This window comes from Oryx dammah, unplaced genomic scaffold, assembly GCF_014754425.2.
Source record: "Oryx dammah isolate SB20612 unplaced genomic scaffold, SCBI_Odam_1.1 HiC_scaffold_4, whole genome shotgun sequence".
In the NCBI taxonomy this organism is placed as follows: domain Eukaryota; kingdom Metazoa; phylum Chordata; class Mammalia; order Artiodactyla; family Bovidae; genus Oryx; species Oryx dammah.
In genome coordinates this window covers 67641376-67656739 of record NW_024070188.1, presented here as the reverse complement: position 1 = coordinate 67656739, position 15364 = coordinate 67641376, and the positions used below count along the sequence as shown (strand labels likewise).

Here is a 15364-nt window from a genome sequence, read left to right as displayed (position 1 = left end):
GGAAGCAGGAAGGAATGTTTCTCTGAAATTTACTGTGGGAATCTGCTTGAGCTCCTGGAGGTAAATCTCAAAATATTGTGAGAACCTCTCTATGCCCAGGCCACCCTGGATCTTTTCACTCTCAGGTTGTCCTCTCTGAGACTCCAGCAATCCACCAACTAGCGTTCAGGTTTCCCTCCCATGGCACTGGTTCCTATGGTGGTTTCCACTCAGGAGACTCTGCTCCAGTTTGTTTGTTATTCTCTGTATCTGATGGTTGCTCTCACTGACCTTGGGGCAGCAGCATGCTCTATGTTCTCCACTCTCACATGGATCCAAGAGGAGTTGATGATTTCTCAATCTGTTCAGCTTTTTACTTGTTATGATTGAGTTGCAAATCCCAAGTTCCTCATACATGGAACCAGAAAAACCTCTGTCTCTCTACCTCACAAACTTGTTTAAATGTCTCAAATATCATTTAAAAGAATACATTCTTCTCAATTTACAATATTTCTGATTGAAATGATAAATAATAAAAATAATGATAAAAGCTAAAATTAAATATCTTAAAATCCATTACTGATTTAAAGAGATGGAATAATCAAGTCTTCAAGCCAAAATTTAGACTGACAACATCTGACACCCCAAGCCCAGTGGCCTGGCAGAACTAATGATCACAAACGAAATTCACAGTGGAAAAAGCTAAAATCAGTAACATTGGTTATGAAAAAAGCTTACACACAAAAACAGAATTTAGTAATTCTGTACCTCTCCTTGCTCTTTGGGGTCTTCTTTGTTTTCTTTGGGAGGTCCACTGGGAGCCTTAGAAAGAGGTTCCCAAGAAATTTCTAACCTCTGCTTCAGTCTCACTTTTATTTTTGGAAATTTCCAGATATCTTCTAGTTACTTTAGAATATATTGGGAAAATTGAGAAAGGTCAGTTTTTTTCATATGAAAAAGAAGGTATTCTTTCAATCAACAGCTTATTTTATGAAATATACAATGTTAGCATGGCAGACTCTATGGGCAATGAAATGCATAATCCTTGTATCCCAGAAATGGAAAATTTTCATAAGCTTTATTATTTACCAAAAGAAGAACATCAAATCTGAGTTTCTACAAAACCAATGATCATCCAAGCAGTATTTAATGCCTTCTCTTCTGGGAAAGACAGATGTACAAGAACTTTAGTAATTACCAAATGTCAAAATAATATTGAACAGAATAAACATTTGCCTAAATTAAGGTTCTCTTGAGGATCAGTTATATATAACAAGAACGACTGACAAATCAAGCATGAGGAGAGGTGGGACTTATTTTCTGTCTCCTGATAAATTATATAGGGAATGAATAACTCCCGCTGTGATGATAAAAGCATCCAGGTCATGTCTGCTTAAAGATCTGTGGGATAAAAATAATATCCCTGACCTGCCTCTTGAGAAACCTGTATGCAGGTCAGGAGGCAACAGTTAGAACTGGACATGGAACAACAGACTGGTTCCAAATAGGAAAAGGAGTACGTCAAGGCTGTATATTGTCACCCTGCTTATTTAACTTATATGCAGAGTACATCATGAGAAACGCTGGGCTGGAAGAAGCACAAGCTGGAATCAAGATTGCCGGGAGAAATATCAATAACCTCAGATACGCAGATGACACCACCCTTATGGCAGAAAGTGAAGAGGAACTAAGAAGCCTCTTGATGAAAGTAAAAGAGGAGAGTGAAAAAGTTGGCTTAAAGCTCAATATTCAGAAAACGAAGATCATGGCATCTGGTCCCATCACTTCATGGCAAATAGATGGGGACACAGTGGAAACAGTGTCAGACTTCATTTTGGGGGGCTCCAAAATCACTGCAGATAGTGACTGCAGCTGTGAAATTAAAAGACGCTTACTCCTTGGAAGAAAAGTTATGACCAACCTAGATAGCAGTTTGAAAAGCAGAGACATTACTTTGCCAACAAAGGTCTGTCTAGTCAAGGCTATGGTTTTTCCAGTGGTCATGTATGGATGTGAGAGTTGGACTGTGAAGAAAGCTGAGTGCCAAAGAACTGATGCTTTTGAACTGTGGTGTTGGGAGAAGACTCTTGAGAGTCCCTTGGACTGCAAAGAGATCCAACCAGTCCATCCTAAAGGAGATCAGCCCTGGGTGTTCTTTGGAAGGAATGATGCTCAAGGTGAAACTCCAGTACTTTGGCCACCTCATGAGAAGAGTTGACTCATTGGAAAAGACTCTGATGCTGGGAGGGATTGGGGGCAGGAGGAGAAGGGGACGACAGACCATGAGATGGCTGGATGGCATCACTAACTCGATGGATGTGAGTCTGAGTGAATTCCAGGAGTTGGTGATGGATAGGGAGGCCTGGCATGCTGTGATTCATGGGGTCGCAAAGAGTTGGACACGACTGAGTGACTGAACTGAACTGAAACTTTTGCAGTGCTCGACATTCTGAAAGCACTTATAAACATTAATCAGGTCTTCCATAAGCTAGGAGACTGTCTTATTGTTGCTTTTCCTATTATAGCATCACTGAGAGTCTGCAATCCTTCTAGAGTTTAAATATTTATTTATTGCTTTTAATGTATATTTACTCCATTGACAATGCTTTAAAATTATACTCAGCAAAAGAGAAACGTTCACGGTTCTACTTTTGCATCCAAGAAATAAGCCAGAATAACATCGCTTCTCCTAGTGTAAGTGAACACAACCTAGTGGGGATGCTCTGTTGGTCTGGGAAATGGTTTTCTTACTTATTAATAAATACCTTCATCCACTTCAAACATGCCTTTCCCATTCTTTAAAATTGCACTTGTTTTTCTCGTCCGGTAACTATACAGTGCCTACCAGGGTGCTCTGCATGTGGAAAGTTTTCAATAAATGCTACCTGCTGCTGTTGCTGCTGCTAAGTCACTTCAGTCGTGTCCACCTCTGTGCGACCCCATAGACGGCCTCCCACCAGGCTCCCCCGTCCCTGGGATTCTCCAGGCAAGAACACTAGAGTGGGTTGCCATTTCCTTCTCCAATGTATGAAAGTGAAAAGTGAAAGTGAAGTTGCCCAGTTGAGTCTGACTCTATCGGCCTCCATATGTGGCAGCCATGAAGATCCTACCACAACATTACATTTTGGAAACTCTGATTCATTTGCTGATATCACTTCTGTTTTCTGTTTGTCTGATTATCAGTGGACTGAGGATAAAAGGTGATAGAAAGAAATAATTGTTGACATTCTTCTAAGTTTGAAAAGTAAATACAAAAGCATCTTTTTTATCACCGACACTAAGTGAAGGTCTAATAGGCATTGTGCGCTGTTCGAATTGCTGGGAATACAGAGGTAAATAGGGTTGCAAGGACAGAAACATTTTTGTTTTGGATACTGAGCTGACTCTAGTTAAAAGTGCCATACTTTATATGCTTGCATTTTTAGTTGTAATAAATTAAAATTCTTCGTGCGGTGTGCATGTGTGTGTGCATATACTACTATTTAAATGGGCCTGGAGATAACCTAGTGTTTGCACAGCAAGGGTATATTACCCTTCCAGTCAGCCATTTCCTCTTCCCTTCTGCAAATAAATTCTAGGATTGCTGAGAGCAAACAGAAAGACAATGGACAGAAAGAGAGAGAATATTTTCCTTTAGTTCTAATCATGTCTAACTTCTGGCAACTTCAGTGAAAATCAAAATTGAAACCCCTGTGAATTTCAGACCCTGTAAGTGTTCTCTTATGCCTATTTGGAATGCTGTAAATTCAAGACTGACTTGATTCTCCTGAAATAGTGCCATGATAGACTTATACATTGTATCTCAGTTCTGTGGTACAGCACTCTGGATCCCTAGAAATGATGTTGAGATCCTTCAAACAATGAATGTGATTCTACATGTAAGAACACAGTACATTCTCTCTTGGAATTCTTATAGTTATAACAACCTAAGCAGGCAATAATAGCAAACAGGCCTGGCGGGCTGTAAGCCATTTGCAGAAATATGTGAAATTTACAAATTAAACTTAGAAAGTATTAAACAAAATATATTCTATCCTTCAATGTTATTAGATATATTTTTGTAAAACATAATTGAAAAGTATGGTTGAGTAGTAAAATTTAATAATTACAAACATAAATATTCAGTATAATGCAAATACTCCCAATTTTATTTTCTTTCTTTTATTTCAGCAAATTTGTGCATGTGTCCTAAGTCACTTCAGTCATGTCCAACTCTCTGTGACCCCATGGACTGTTGCCTGCCATCCTCTGTTCATAGGAGTCTCCAGGCAAGAATACTGGAGTGGGCTGCCATGCCCTTTTTTTTATAATGGAAATTCTCACAGACGTTGGGCTCTACTGACAGTATTAACAAAGACATCAATTAAAAATAGAATATAATTATAACTAAAGTGTATATAATTTGAATGTTTTCATCAAAATATGAGCATCAAATAAATGTAAAAATTGTAATGAATTATTTTCATATTTTTATAGATATTCAAAAGTAGCTATTAAAATTAAAGGCAACTACAAACTATAATTAATTAAATACAATTTAAACAAAGCTGAAAATGCTGACTTAATTTTTTGATGTTTCATAAATTGTATTATCCATTTTTATAATAATCATGAATTAAATTATTCATGATTACAGTATTTAATGTTCATATTTTAATTGCCAATCCAAAGAATCAGCATCATGTTTTATGTATATTTAAAGTTTCATCTATACATATTTAGAGTAATATAAATTGTTTAATATTAAAAAATATTCCTTAGCCACCAGATGTAACTTCTTTGTTAGCAATTCTTGAACCATGAATTGGAACAAGAAAAAAAGCCAAGAAATGGTCATGACTTTTCTGAGACAAAATTCATTGAGAAGAAATCTACTGATCTCATGTCAAGAGGACTTGACATGTTCATTAATTTATCTTTTCCCTTTCCTAAATATTTGTGTCACTCAAATCCTCCTTGCATTTCTAAGTAGTGTTTCCTCCAAGAGTCAGAATTTTAACCCATTAAGGTGAGTCAAGGGAAAATTAGAAGCGTCCAGCTGAAGTTCTAACAACTGCATATATACTGAACAAACCATTCACTCCAAACATTAAGTAGCACCAGGATCTGCAAAGATTGTGACTTATTCTCTGGCTAGAAGGTAACACCGTACAGTTTAGGGATGTAGACAACAAGCCAAATTGCCCAGGACACTATTATACTTCTAAAGCCCTTCTGGTGTTGGAAACTTTCTAAGCTTCAGTTCCTTCTTCTGTAAAAGGGATAATTTTTTGTTCATAGAACCACTGTGGAGATTAAATTATATAGCCTGGCACACAGTAGGTTCTCAAAAAATAGTAGCTATTAGTATTTACTGGCAAAGAACTGTGGGGACTGGCTGTACTGAATTAGTCATCAATCTAACGAATATGTACTGGTCCTCCTATATGCCAGGTGGCTAGGCAAAGACTTAGGATTCAAAGGCTACCATTTTGCACTAACCATATAACATCTTTGTGGGGGATACAGACATGTACCATGGAGATATAAAAGTGCCAGGCAAGCACAGCTAATAGCAGAGTGAACTTGGCTTGTGATAGTGGGGAAAGGCTCCATAAAGAAAACAGTATATACATTGGCAACATGAGCAAGAGATTCCCAGTGAAGAATGGGAAAGGTATCGTGGGCGGAGGATTGCAAAGACTTGGGAGTAAGGAGTGTATTTCCATATTTAAGAAAAGAGACATGCTAGAGAGAGGCAAAGTAACCATGTCAGGCTCTGGAGATGGTTACATTCAATTGACAAGAAGCTCAAACTGATTAATCTGTTTTTAACTAGACCTGAGGTGCCATGTTAATCCTTCTACAGTGTGGCTTGAATTGGACTCAAGGAAAATTCCAGTTCTCTGAGATGTGCTACTTTTGAGGAGTTGGCTTACAAAATATTTGATCAACACTCGCTCCTCAGTACAATAATGTTTGTTACTACACACCACTTTTCTTAAAATATACCAAACCTGGGGGGGGAGAAGGGAAACACTTATTTTGAACCTCAGACACGTGATTTCCAGTTCTTCATTTCCCTATAATTTCTGCCATGGGTTGCCCTTTTCACTAGGAGCACTCAGGGACATGTTCTAAAAATTGATGCAACCAAGAAATGTGAGCTTCTTAAGTTAATAAATGAAACAGCACTCAATTTCAGAGATGGATAGGGAAGACAACACAAAATTCCTCTGCAGAAAATATATCCTCAAATTTTGTCAAGTGATGCGCAAACTGCATGAAGTATTTTATTTGAAATTTGTGAAGGTAACATCAAGTCTAAAGTGTTCAAAACAATTAGACCATGAAGAAGGAAAAGACGTCACAGCCATAGGCAAACACCTGGGATGAACGAAACCCGACAAGACACCTCCAATGTCTGCAGCAGCCGTCCCAGGGAAAGTAACAGCCTGCCACTCCTCCAGGGGGAAATTCTCCAAGTACATTAGCTACTTTCAACACAGTCTCACTGATGTGACGTGGAGGAGGCATGGGCTTCCCTGATAGCTCAGTTGCTAAAGAACTGCCTGCAGTGCAGGAGACTCCAGTTCGATTCCTGGGTTGGGAAGATCCGATGGAGAAGGGATAGGCTACCCACTCCAATATTCTTGGGCTTCCCTTGTGGCTCAGCTGGTAAAGAATCCACCTGCAATGCAGAGACCTGGGTTTGAGCCCTGGGTTGGGAAGACTCCTGGAGAAGGGAAAGGCTACCCACTCCAGTATTCTGGCCTGGAGAATTCCATGGACTATGAGGTATCCATAGTGGTGCAGGTGGGAATCAATCCTCCATCTCCAATAGAGGACAAGCCTTTGAATGGTACGGAAATTAAATCCATCTTGGAATGAGCCAGTTGTATTATAACTAACACAACTGACACCTCTCATAAACCATGGATTCAGTTTCTACAGTTTTAATAGTGACTCAGTGTCATCAGAAGACAGTTTTAAAATTTACATTCAGTTTTCTTCTCTAACTATAGTCTCATTATAATTTCCATTTCACAGCTATTTAGCTAGATTTTATGGACAGCTTGAATTAGAAAACAGCTCTTTTGTAGATTTTTTTTTAATAAAAAGAAATAATTTGTTTTTGTTCACTTACCATTCCGTGATTCAGCCACCCTGGGATAAAATTATCAAGCAATTTCGGGTAAATCATCTCTCTGTCATAGGCATAAATGATCCAGAACACGGCCACAACGAACTGGAAGGGAAAAGAAATCCTTTTATTTCAAAGGCACCAACTGTCCACAACATACAATTGGTTGGTTTTCTATTGTTCAAAAAACCCAACAAAACTTTAATTTACAATGAGAGATAAATCAGTAAGCCAGCTAATAACTGGAAAAATTGTTCTAACTTCATCCCATTAGTGGTAACTGTTGGGGTTCTTCCTCTCTCCTTGATCTCCCAACTGTGTTCTCAGGCACAGGGCTGTTTGTGAGCGAGACAGAGAGATGGTCTGTCTGTCATCTGGAACAGCTCCCTTCCAGGGCTAATTGTGTTGGTTTGATTCCCCTCAAGAGGGTTTAAAAGTTCATTGGTGGTTTTTTGGATCCCATTCCCCACTGTACAGAGTTAGAACACATTCAAGAAGTTGTAGTGTATTTTCCTTGAACCCATCATGTGGTTTAAATTAATCTTCACATTCTCAAGTTTCTATTTCACCACTAACAGCATTGAAATCACTGCTATAAAATGTCCTAAAGTCACATTTCCAGCAAATGTATTAATTTATATAGCTTAAAGCAGGGGCTTTAGTGGCACTGAGAAGCAGAGTATACAGAGAGGAAAGGAAGATTCCTAATTCTCTTGGAATAGCTCATAAATTCATCTTGATGCCAGGGGTTTATTTTGACCCATCAGCAACCTCATCGTCAAAAGTGTACTCAGTTGATTATTTTACCTTTCCTCAAACTAATGGTGAGAGAAGAAGCTCAGATAAAATAAAGAAACAAATGGCCCAAGGTCTTAACTTTCACCATAGAATTTTTTTTTAAGTGAATGGTTTTGTAAATAGTCTATAAATGCAGCATGAAAAGAGAATGAACCACCTCAGAGGGAGGTCTCAAAGTCTCTTCAGAGTTATGTCTCAAAATAATAAATACTACACAATGATAAAATGCAGCATGAATATTAAGTAGGAACAATTTTATCTCATTTCTCAGAAGGCATCCATGCCCTGACATTTTATTAATAATATCTATTTTATTGCCACTTTTTATAAAACTCCTGGTGTTTATCACTCCAGGTTATAAACCAGAAGGGTTCCAAAGTTTATTTCCAAGTGTGTCAGTTATCACATGGATAATCTTAGCTTGAAAAAGTTCACCCTTAAAATCCAGGATGTTATTAACATTTACTGTTTCATAAAACACACTGAATGATAATTACAATAGTAATTGTAGATAACACATGTAGTTTAATACCAGATTAGGGTCCCTAGTTATTTATCTTGCTTTTGGGGCAAATGTGTTTATTCAGTGGATAAATGCACAAAAAGAAAAAAGAAAAAAAAAACCCATGTATTATTAGCTTAATGCTAATTATCATCAGGATCTTTCCAAGTACAACAAACAATTTTTGAATTATCCACAATTTGGGTTTGTTCACTCCACCACTAACTTCATGTGCACTGAATATCAGGGTTCCCTGTCCTCAGATCTGGGTGGGTGCCATGCTTTATAGCTTTGTTACTCAAAGCGTGGTCCCTGGATCAGCAGCACCCACGCCACCTGAGAGCTTTTTAGCAGAAAGCCAGGTCCCAGCCTGATAGGTTTTGATCCTGGATTTTTATAAGACCCTGGGGTCATTCCTATGCACATCAAAGTTTGAGATGTTCTGCGTTGCAAGGGTCTGCTCCAGCCACCTGGAACCTTCCTCTCTCCCCATGGAGTGAGGCAATCCCAGGTCCAAATGGCTGGTCTACTCAGAGCCTGCATGCCCCTCCTTTGGTAAACCACATCCTGGGCAGCCATGACCCTGGAATTTCCTGCCTGAATAGGCACAAGTATGCCTCAGGGTCTGTGTGGGTCTCTTTCTTGAGTCTGACCCTGGAGGGAAGACTGTGCAATAAATGTGTGTACTCTTGACCCGAGAGATGGTTAAGAGGTATTTGTTTCTGTAGGGTGAGAACCAAAGTTTGACAACTGGCCTGGCGATCCATACACAGGCACAAAGCCATTTCGATCCTAGATGGAGTCATAGGTGGAAACCTCTTCACTTTTGCCACATAAGGTACTTTAATCAAGACAGTGACATCCCATCACAGTCAAAGGTCCCTTCCACATGGAAGGGGAAGAGATCGTACAGGCCTGCGTAGAAGGGAGCAGAATTTTGGGGCCATCTTAGATTCCTTAGATTTCCATTTGCTTTCTAGTCTTCTTTTCCAAAATTGTTTTGGCTATTTTAAGTCCTTTGCTTTTTCACTTAATTTTTCAGAACCTGAGCTTGTGAATTCATACAAAAACATTGTCCTCAAATTCTGACTAGAACCGTACTGAATCAATATATTCAATATGAAGAGAAATGATGACATCTTAACCGTAATGAGTCTTCTAACCTATGAGCACAATTATGTCTCCATTTATTAAGATTTTTAATTTCTCACTGCTTATAGTTCTGGGTGTACAGCTCTTGCACATATTTTGTTAAATCTATCACTAAGCATTTCATGTTTTTTCTGCTACTGTAGATAGCTTTAAACTTTTTTACATTGTTTGTTGGTAGCATATTAAGAATCCTCTATTCAAATTTCTCTATTCTAAAAAAAAAACAAAAAACAAACAAACAAAAAACAAATTTCTCTATTCTATACAAATGCTTTTTGTATATTGACATGGTATCCTGTGTCTATTCAAAATTCACTTAGTAATTTGAGTAATTATGTCATAAATTAGTTTCAGTTTTTATATGAACATGATCTGCAAATGACAGATTTTTCCTCTTTCTTTACAATTTGTATGCCGTTTTACTTCTTTTTCTTTTCTTATTGAACAACGTTGACTAGAAGTGATGAAGACTGAGCATCCTTGCCTTCTTCTCTACTTAGGGAAAGTATTCAGTTTTTTGGCATTTCAGTTTGATATTAACTGCAGGTATTGCTTAGGTGTCTTTTATCAAGTTGAGGAAAATCTCTTCTATTCCTAATTTATGCATGTAATGAATGAGTGATGAATTTTTTCAGATAACTTTGCTGCATATTTTCAGGTGACCATACATTTTTTTTCTCTTTTATTGTTAATATGATGGATGATAGCAATTGATTCTTAATGTTAAATCAATCTTTAATTCCTGGTCATCATGTATGATCATTTTTATACATTACTGGATTTGACTTGCTGCTATTTCATCCATCTTTATTTTTTCCATCTTCATTCATAAAGTATATTGATCTCTAGTTTTTTAAAAATTTCTTATAATGTCATTTTTAAAATTTTGGTTACAGGAAAATCCTGGCCTCAAAAAATAAAGTGGAAAAGTGTTCCCTCCTTTATTTTGCAAAGGACTTTGTGTGAGACTGTTATTATTTCTTCCATACCTATTTGATATACTTTCCCAGTGGCATCATCTGGGCTTGTAAGTTTTCTTGTGAGAAGATTTAATTGTGAATTAAATTTCTTTAACAGATACAGATTCGTCTGCTTTTCTAATTTTTCTTTAGTTATAGTCATTTGTGCCTTTTGTAGAATTTCTCTATTTCATCTAAAATCTGAATTTAAAAAGTTGTTCTTAATAGTCTACTATGGAAATTAGCAAATGCTACAAATCAGACAGTTTATCTTTAGAGAGCCAGTTGTTAATGTTGGCCACCACACCACTGTGGAGAGCTACTTTCCGTCACCAGGAATGATCATTTGTGGTGTCCCTATCACATATAAATCACCGTGGGGTCAATATTTAATTGTGCAATTTGGCCAATCCTCTGACCCCCACCATACATTGAGGGAATTATATGGGTTATTAAAAACAAAGTGACTTTTAAGAAAGGGTTAGTCCCCTTCCTTAGTGTAACACTAGAAGGTCAAGAGCCACAGCTAACTGAGCAATCAGCCTTCTAAATAATTCTTCAGATTAAAAACACGGCACAGATGGTAGCTTCTTGGCTTCCTGCACTGACATCCTCTTCATGGTATGGTCATCAGCAAACCCAAAATAAGTTTGAACTCTACTAGCAGGGCATGGGTATGAACAAAAATAGGTTCTCCTGGACAGGCTAAGTGATTCTGAAATGTCCTACGGCTGTGAAGCTTCTTCTCCAGCCAGGACTGGTGGCCAGCTCTTCCTTAGCACACACCTGCTGGTGCTGTGCTGCCAGGACCAGAATACTGTACTTGAACTGACAGTGGGAGAAGCATGGTCACTCTCCAGTCCTCCAAGCTTCCCAGACAGAACACTTGTGTTACAGTGCTTACTGAGACCTCATCTGAACCCCACAGAAGGGTTAGAAACCAACACAAAAGAAAACTGGAAAAATAAAAGCCATATGATTATCTCAATAGATGCAGAGAAAGCCTTTGACAGAATTCAACATCCATTTATGATAAAAACTCTCCAGAAAGCAGGAATAGAAGGAACATACCTCAACATAATAAAAGCTATATATGACAAACCCACAGCAAACATTATCCTCAATGGTCAAAAATTGAAAGCATTTCCCCTAAAGTCAGGAACAAGACAAGGGTGCCCACTTTCACCGCTACTGTTCAACATAGTTTCTGGAAGTTTTGGCCACAGCAATCAGAGCAGAAAAAGAAATAAAAGGAATCCAAATTGGAAAAGAAGAAGTAAAACTCTCACTGTTTGCAGATGACATGATTCTCTACATAGAAAACCCTAAAGACTCCACCAGAAAATTATTAGAGCTAATCAATGAATATAGTAGAGTTGCAGGATATAAAATCAACACACAGAAATCCCTTGCATTCCTGTACACTAATAATGAGAAAGTAGAAAAAGAAATCAAGGAAACAATTCCATTCACCATTGCAACAAAAAGAATAAAATACTTAGGAATATATCCACCTAAAGAAACTAAAGACCTATATATAGAAAACTATAAAACACTGATGAAAGAAATCAAAGAGGACACTAATAGATGGAGAAATATACCATGTTCATGGATGGGAAGAATCAATATAGTGAAAATAAGTATACTACCCAAAGCAATCTACAGATTCAATGCAATTCCTATCAAGCTACTGGCGGTATTTTTCACAGAGCTAGAACAAATTTCACAATTTGTATGGAAATACAAAAAACCTCGAATAGCCAAAGCAATCTTGAGAAAGAAGAATGGAACTGGAGGAATCAACCTGCCTGACTTCAAGCTCTACTACAAAGCCACAGTCATCAAGACAGTATGGTACTGGCACAAAGACAGAAATATAGATCAATGGAACAAAACAGAAAGCCCAGAGATAAATCCACACACCTAGGAACACCTTATCATAGACAAAGGAGGCAAGAATATACAATGGAGTAAAGACAATCTCTTTAACAAGTGGTGCTGGGAAAACTGGTCAACCACTTGTAAAAGAATGAAACTAGAACACTTTCTAACACCATACACAAAAATAAACTCAAAATGGATTAAAGATCTAAACATAAGACCAGAAACTATAAAACTCCTAGAGGAGAACATAGGCAAAACACTCTCCGACATAAATCACAGCAGGATCCTCTATGATCCACCTCCCAGAATACTGGAAATAAAAGCAAAAATAAACAAATGGGATCTAATTAAAATTAAAAGCTTCTGCACAACAAAGGAAACTATAAGCAAGGTGAAAAGACAGCCTTCCGAATGGGAGAAAATAATAGCAAATGAAGCAACTGACAAACAACTAATCTCAAAAATATAAAAGCAACTTATGCAGTGCAATTCCATAAAAATAAATGACCCAATCAAAAAATGGGCCAAAGAACTAAATAGACATTTCTCCAAAGAAGACATATGGATGGCTAACAAACACATGAGAAGATGCTCAACATCACTCATTATCAGAGAAATGCAAATCAAGACCACAATGAGGTACCATTTCACACCAGTCAGAATGGCTGTGATCCAAAAGTCTACAAGCAATAAATGCTGGAGAGGGTGTGGAGAAAAAGGAACCCTCTTACACTGTTGGTGGGAATGCAAACTAGTACAGCCACTATGGAGAACAGTGTGGAGATTCCTTAAAAAACTGGAAATAGAACTGCCTTATGACCCAGCAATCCCACTGCTGGGTATACACACTGAGGAAACCAGAATTGAAAGAGACACGTGTACCCCAATGTTCATCGCAGCACTGTTTATGATAGCCAGGACATGGAAGCAACCTGGATGTCCATCAGCAGATGAATGGATAAGAAAGCTGTGGTACATATACACAATGGAGTATTACTCAGCTATTAAAAAGAATACATTTGAATCAGTTCTAATGAGGTGGATGAAACGAGCCGATGATACAGAGTGAAGTAAGCCAGAAAGAAAAACACCAATACAGTATACTAAAACATATATATGGAATTTAGAAAGATGGTAATGATAACCCTGTATGTGAGACAGCAAAAGAGACACAGATGTATAGAATGGACTTTTGGACTCTGTGGGAGAGGGCGAGGGTTGGATGATTTGGGAGAATGGCATTGAAACATGTATACTATCATGTAAGAAACGAATTGCCAGTCTAGGTTTGATACAGGATACAGGATGCTTGGGGCTGGTACACTGGGATGACCCAGAGAGATGATATGGGGAGGGTGGTGGGAGAGGGGTTCAGGATTGGGAACTCATGTACACCCGTGGCAGATTCATGTCAATGTGTGGCAAAACCAATACAGTATTGTAAAGTAAAATAAAGTAAAAATAAATAATAAATAATAATAAATAAAACTGGATTCACACTCTGTCTCTTTTTAGAAGGAATCTCTCATATGGAGTTCAATAGAAGCTGAAGCGAATCAGTTTTAGTTCACTTCTATGAAGAAGTTTTACTGATCAGTGATCAACTAAAGCTGATTCGAGTTTAGTAACACCAATTAGAATGCAAAGGAAGTTGCCAAGACATCTGCCCTGAAAGAGGAGAAAAGCCACTGATCTGTTCAGTTCAGTCCAGTCGCTCAGTCGTGTCCGACTCTGAACCGCAGCACGCCAGGCCTCCCTGTCCATCACCAACTTCCGGAGTCCACCCAAACCCATGTCCATCGAGTTGGTGATGCCATCCAACCATCTCATCCTCCATCGTCCCCTTCTCCTCCTGCCCTCAATCTTTCCCACCATCAGAGTCTTTTCAAATGAGTCAGCTCTTCGCATCAGGTGGCCAAAGTATTGGAGTTTCAGCTTCAACATCAGTCCTTCCAATGAACACCCAGGACTGATCTCCTTTAGGATGGACTGGTTGGATCTCCTTGCAGTCCAAGGGACTCTCAAGAGTCTTCTCCAACACCACAGTTCAAAAGCATCAATTTTTCAGTGCTCAGCATTCTGTATAGTCCAACTCTCACATCCATACACGACCACTGATCTGTAGATTGGTTCAAAAAGGCCTTTTAGCATGATCTCAATTATCCACCACTAAAGAAGGGAAGAAGGTACTAAACGAATGCATCTTTAAGTCTTCAGCTTCAACATGACATGAGCCTATGAAATTGCTTTCCTCCTTAAAACTAATCTATTAGTACTAAGACTTGACCTATTACTGATTGGAAAACATTTAGATTCTCTTTTGGGCTCAACTGCTCTGCTTCAGGGACTTCCCAGGTGGTAAAGAATCTGCCTGCCAAGCAGGAGATGAGGGTTTGATCTCTGGGTCAGGAAGATCCCCTGGAGAAGGAAATGGCAACCCACTCCAGTCTTCTTGCCTGGGAAATCCCATGGAGAGAGGAGCCTGGCAGGTTACAGTCCATGGGGTCACAAGAATCGGACACGACTGAGCAACTGAGCAGCAGCAGCAGCAGCAGCAGCAGCTCTGCTTCTAGATTTCCTTTTCACGATTTTCTTCCCTATCGATTCTTTCCAAGGTCATACTCTTGCTGAGCGGTAATATCTAGACATGTTTTCAGTTGTGATTTCTCTTTACAAACACCCATAGCCTGGGAGTAAATTGTGTGTTCCAGATGATAGCTGGCTTTATCCCTGATGGCCTCCAAGCAGACAGTGAATGCCTCATTTTGACATAGCTCTTATCTTCCTATTTCACACATCTAGGAGATCCTAGGTGCTCTCTTTCTGCCTGACTTCCCTCAGCCATACCTTTAACTTCGCAATGCAAGTGAAGCATAAGCACTCTGAAATGTTGTAGCATCTTTTGTTTCAGTGTACAGTGTTACTAATACTCATTCCAAGAAGTGTGATAAAGAATTTCTCTACTGT

General features: G+C 38.5%; 1 protein-coding gene across 4 annotated transcripts in view; it reads right to left on the bottom strand.

The window, feature by feature from the left end:
- AIG1 (androgen induced 1) overlaps nt 1–15364 on the bottom strand; it is a 256859-nt gene that overhangs the window by 137256 nt on the left and 104239 nt on the right. For all 4 annotated transcript variants that reach the window (XM_040238595.1, XM_040238596.1, XM_040238597.1 and 1 more), the window contains exon 3: nt 7106–7207. In XM_040238595.1, coding sequence (XP_040094529.1) covers nt 7106–7207 — 102 coding nt within the window. The remainder of the gene's footprint in view (nt 1–7105; nt 7208–15364) is intronic.